The following is a 5,684-nucleotide window of genomic DNA, read 5'->3' as shown; positions in this document are numbered from 1 at the left end:
GTTAGTGCTGATAATTGTTGTATAATTCCACTTCCTGTGGTGGTGGTGGGGTTGTTAGTGCTGATAATTGTTGTATAATTTCACTTCCTGTGGTGGTGGGGATGGTGGTGCTGATTATTGTTGTATAATTCCACTTCCTGTGGTGGTAGTTGGGGATGTTGGTGCTGATAATTGTTGTATAATTTCACTTCCTGTGGTGGTAGTTGGGGTTGTTAGTGCTGATAATTGTTGGTGTCTGTGATTGTGAAGATGGCCTTGGCGGAGAGGAAAATGTTTGTATCAATGGATCACACTGCTGCACTTCAGCTGAAGAAATGCTCTGGAATTTCCTTTTGAGTCGCCTTACTTCTTTCAGTTCATTGAACTCTTTATGTGTCGCACAACTTAAAAAAAAAACACAAAAGAAAAATCATATATATATGTAACCCGGCTGTACATTTTCCAAGGACTACCTCGGAAAAACCATGGAAATCATTGACCTCGGAGTATTGAAACCTGGTTTCCATGTTTTTTCCGAGTTTTAAAAAACGAATGAAAGAGATTCAACAAAGTAATAATCTCGGAAATACCTCGGAATTGAGAATGAAAACTCGGACATGACCTCGGCTTTCTGAACGCTACCTCGGACATGACCTCGGCTTTCAGACCGCTACCTCGGACATGACCTCGGCTTTCAGAACGCTACCTCGGACATGACCTCGGCTTTCAGAACGCTACCTCGGCTTTTGGAATGCTACCTCGGACATGACCTCGGCTTAACAGAACAACACTACCTTGGACAATTCTTGGGGTAACCTCGGAAATACCTTGGACATGACCTCGGAAGTGAATTGAGAATTCAAAAGAAATATTAGATAATTCAGTACTCTCAGTGCACAGTGGTCCTCCCCTTCCAGTTTTAGCACCACATGATGTTTGTTGTTGTCTTGTACAAATATATCAATAATAAATCTGGAAATTAAAGATTAAAAACACGGTTTTCAGGTGAAAAGTTTGGAACAATAAAAAGGCGAAAGTCTATTATAAAACAATTATTCTTATTGCTGTTATTTTATTAATTCAGAAAACTAGTGGTGTTCTGATAGTCAAAAATCGACCACTTCAACAAAAATTAGAGTCATCACTTATTTTGAGAAAAGGAAAGTATACTCTTAAATCAAGATAACTAGATTTTGACTATTGTACGAAAATACTGCATAACAGCACCTTGTCAAAATGGCAGATGATAAATGAAGTCCAAAGTGCTATATGAAATGCTATAAATTACATGTTCTTAAAGTAGTGAAGATATATACTATTTGGATTGATCAATTAATTGTTCACTGTATTCCTTTCAATAATTGATTGTTAATTTGCTTTCCTCCCAACACTACAGAAAACTGTTCATGAACTATAAAACCAGCTAATTTTCCTCATCGGCATCGGCTTGGCTTGAGGAGGTCAGCAAGCTCCCGGTTGATGTGTGACTCCTTCCTGACACCATAGAGTTCAGCAACCACATCTAAAACACAAAGAAATGGAAAATGGAGAGGTTTTATTTAAAATCTTTAATTTAGAGTATGTGTGGCCCTTTTCAGAGGCCCCATTGACCTATGAATATTTACATTCCTTTAAAATATTATGAAACGAGTTTGATTTTGGAATCAAATGCAATTCAATTGTTTGTTTTTAGGGGCTTAACATCCTTGCAAGTTATAGTCATATGAAGACAGGTGTCAAGAAAATATGTCAAGACAGATGTCATGGACTGAGTGCAATGACATTACTGACTTCATTCATTTCACTGAGCATAAAAACCAATTACCATACAGAAGTTGTAATTTTTCTCTGTCCTCAATCCGGGGCTTTGCTGGAGTGCTTCTGTTTGGCGCTTTCCCAGTCAGGCTCCTCCCTACATATTCCTCTCTTTTGAACAGCCTTAAAAACAAACGCTTTCCTGCCTTTGAATAATCATCTATGCCTTGGCATAGTGACTTCAATTGTTCCTGTTAAAGAGAGAGAAAAAAAAAAAAAAAAAAAATAGGGTATTCCATTTATTTATCTATATAGTATGTACAGTAAATTCAAACTTGAACCTTCGAGACAACATATATTACATACATTAATATAAATTAGATAAATCATTAAGTAAAGGCAATTTTAGATGTGTGCTATAACCTGGCCTTGAACTCATAATCTATGACATATACAGGCCTACCAAAAATACATTAAACCTTCAGCTTAACTCGCTATACAATTTTATACCTTCACAGTTCTGTTAGGTCTTGGTTGAGAAGCAGTCATTTACCAGTTACCTTTAGAAATATTTTAGCATATTTAGCCCATGTGACATTCTGATGTCCTTAGTGCAAGTAAGCTATAATGGTTGAAATGTGGCCATAAAATCTAATGTTTCCCTAAATATTACAAATAAAAATTAAAATTAAAGTTACAATATTGTCTACTGTCATTACCTTGGTGTAGGACATCTGGCCAGTAGTTGTAGTTGTGTCCAGGCTTGTTGGTCTATTTTCTAAAGATGTGGCCTTCTTTATATAAAAAAAAGTGATTATAGTGATTCTTTTAAGAGTTTTTATTATTTTTTTCTCATGTTTTCATTTGAAAGAGATTTATTTTACCATTAACTTAATATAACCTCTTCTGGTTTATCTGAGCAGACCAGTTAATATCACTAGAAGAAATTAAGTCTATCTATTCACTCAAGTATTTAAGTTTCCCTGAAATTGTCAAAGCTTGACAAATCAATTAGAATTTACAAAGCTAAGATAAAAACAACATACCATTTGGTTAGTTGTTACAGCATCTTGAACTGGCGTTGACTGTAAAAAAGGGCACTGCGATGTTATATTCTCAGTAAGATAGCTTGTATGTCTAGATCCTGTTTCCGCCCCCCCCCCCCCTTTTTTTTTAGTTACATTGATACTTGATGAAGAAATGGTGTGCTATTGAAAGTAAACACTACAAGTGACTTTAATAAAATTTTGCTTACATAAGACATCACAAAGACATCGCAATAAAGATTTAAGCTGTGGAACTTTTTACTTAAAGTGTGTTGTTTTTTTTTAAAGATATATTACACTGTTCATCTCTGCCAAAGTTATTCATTCATGTACTTGACCACTGATTTTGCTCCAGAAATATAAATAGATGAATAACCTTACCTCTGTGATAGTGGTTGCACCTGAAGAGCAAGGTTGGTTTCCATAGTTGACGGTATTCATCTGTAAAGTAATTATAAATATTAATTTTTGATAAGAAAACTGGAAAAAGGGAACCCAAAGGGATTTAGCATTTGGTGCCGAACACTGTCAAGCGATCTAAATATTACTTAGAACTTATTAGAACTACATAAGACAAATCGATGGTGGGATTTCACAAGCGACTAATTTAAATTGGATGTCTCATCGATTGATTATCAATATAAATCCATAATCAATATAACACTATCATGGAGCCTACTCAAATGTATTGTAATATATACCTGCTGTTGATTATACAGCCAGGAAACTTGGTTCTGAAGCTGATGAATATAGGCCCAGCACTTTGACAATTCTAACTCAACAGCCTCCACCCTCTGTTGCAACTGGACATCTGGACCAGTTCTGTTGTATGTGGCACAAGATGACGTGTTGTTCAGGACATCAAATGATTGTCCTAATATAGATGAACTCCTGCAAAATAATTAAAAAATTAAAAGGAACCCTGCTAATTGGAATTTTGGACTTGTTATCTTTCATATTGTATATTTCATGCTGGTTTACTGTTGTTACTGATCAGTCTGTATTGCTTGAACAATTGATGAAAGCTATTTTGAACACAAGTTTGTTGTTAACTCAATAAACAGTAAAAAAAAAAAAAAACTGACTTAAAACTATTTTCATTAATTTGAAGCTGTAAAAAAAAAAATGAACAAAGGGTCAAAATGGTCATATGAGTTCTGAGTCATTTTAGCCAATTTGACTATTTTGGCCCTGCCCATCAGCTCACGGCCAGATAAAGTATATTAGTAAGTATATTCGTAACTGATTTATGTTAAGTCAAACAGTATCAGATTGTACTTAAGCTTACATAATATTCTTACCTAGTTGACGATTGTGTCAAGTCTTGATCATCCGAAAGACTATTGAAATTAGTCTCTGGAACAGAGCTGCATGATTGCTGATGAACAGCTACTTCCTGGGTCTCAATACTGGGCGTTGGCATGACAACCAGCTGCGGGGTGGATGGTGTTGCATCAGACTGTTTTGATGATGATACAGTACTGATGCAGCTGGAAGTTAGCAAATCTAACTCAAGTAACTCCAAACAACTGGCAGCCTTCTCAATGTTCGTCTAAAATTGTATTAGAAAAGGAATCAATTTTAAGTTTAAATGCTGTTAAATAGGATCTGAAAAGTCATTTCTTTTTAACATAAATTTGAATCTAATATTCTATGCATTTATAACATAAATCCATATTCATTTTCAACAACATATAGTTCTTTCCATTTAATATGGCTTCTGATCCAACTTTAAAAATATCTTAATAATTACAATGTCAATTATTATCCAATTGATGATTTTATTTGATTAATTCAGTTTGTTGAAATAACAGTTTTTGAAAACTAACCTGCTGCTTTTTCTTTAAATTTTTCATTTTTTTATTTGACTTCTCGCCTTCACTGAGGTTAGACTTCCTTTTTTTTGCTGATGCCTCTATGTTAGGCTGTTCTTCCTCCTGATCAGTACGGACAGTAGGCTCTGGTTCTCCCACCTGCCCAATTTGAAGCTTCTTTAACAGCTCTACAAACTCGGCACTGTCAATAATTGCCTTAAATTCCTTTCTTTCGGAATCATCTGAAAGATCAATACAAAGTTACAAACATGATGTAAAATCATACTAGATTCATTTTCGTATCAAAGTTCTGTTGGAAGGTTATTTTGACTGGCAATGACGAGGCCTATAAAGGCAAGTTTATCTTGAATAATTTAACTTGTTTGTTTTCAAACATGTGCATGTTCTGAATTTGAAATAAGTTACATTATGAAACATCATAAATTAATAAATAATTGTTAAATTGGAAAGCTTTAGCTATCTACTACCACCCTACATGAGGTCAATAGCATATTATCTATTTTCTTATTAATGAAGTATTTGTTATCAATAAAAGCTTTATAAAACACAACTTTGGGTGGAATGCTCATGACATTAAAGTATTGCGTTGAATCCCACAAGATGCCCTTGAAATGTTATTTTTCACTTTGAGTCAAATTCCAAATTGTTATAAAGATATTTAAAAACGATTTCAGTCAACGATGTGGTCAAATTTTAAATTCTAGGTAAAAGAAGTACTAGATGTAGATTTCTACATAAAAGATCGATTGTGGATGTCCCGATCCGCATCCACATAAATTTCTGGTTCAAATATAATGCGGCGGGCACAAGGCCTGCGTAAAAAGGTTATCATGTCAAACAAATTTACACTAAACTGCATATACACATCAACTGAACAATTGATATAAAACACGATTTACCAACCTCCTAAATTTCCAATCACGGATTCAAAAATCCCACATCCTGGCAGCCGAGCCTTGACTCTATCGCCAACTTTGTAGTCGCTGAATTCTTTTCTTGGCGATGTAATTTCTCTTAAACTAATTACAGATCCTGTAATGGGATCGTCGTTAACCCATATCATCAGTGC

At 34.7% G+C, this 5,684-nt stretch overlaps 1 protein-coding gene across 1 annotated transcript; it reads right to left on the bottom strand.

Moving 5' to 3' along the window:
• Nucleotides 1-1,023: 1,023 nt before the first annotated feature.
• On the bottom strand, nucleotides 1,024-5,344 carry LOC117319376. The gene is made up of 8 exons (XM_033874196.1): nucleotides 4,610-5,344; nucleotides 4,082-4,332; nucleotides 3,482-3,671; nucleotides 3,162-3,221; nucleotides 2,781-2,819; nucleotides 2,454-2,528; nucleotides 1,805-1,985; nucleotides 1,024-1,501 (listed from the first exon to the last, which is right to left on the bottom strand). Exons 1-8 carry the CDS (start codon nucleotides 4,634-4,636, stop codon nucleotides 1,413-1,415), a joined length of 912 nt encoding a protein of 303 aa, XP_033730087.1. The 5' UTR covers nucleotides 4,637-5,344; the 3' UTR covers nucleotides 1,024-1,412.
• Nucleotides 5,345-5,684: the final 340 nt, after the last annotated feature.

The sequence above is a fragment of the Pecten maximus genome, unplaced genomic scaffold (genome assembly GCF_902652985.1).
Source record: "Pecten maximus unplaced genomic scaffold, xPecMax1.1, whole genome shotgun sequence".
NCBI classification, from domain to species: Eukaryota; Metazoa; Mollusca; class Bivalvia; order Pectinida; family Pectinidae; genus Pecten; species Pecten maximus.
This window is presented reverse-complemented; position numbering and strand designations above follow the sequence as displayed.

Bases quoted from the DNA above. Each gene is read 5' to 3' on its own strand.
- LOC117319376 (XM_033874196.1), bottom strand. From the start codon at position 4,636: ATGAAAAATTTAAAGAAAAAGCAGCAG. The intron at 4,333-4,609 runs GTTAGTTTTCAA...ATACAATTTTAG, and splicing joins ATTTAAAGAAAAAGCAGCAG to ACGAACATTGAGAAGGCTGC. The intron at 2,529-2,780 runs GTATGTTGTTTT...TTTTATATAAAG, and splicing joins CTGTAACAACTAACCAAATG to AAGGCCACATCTTTAGAAAA.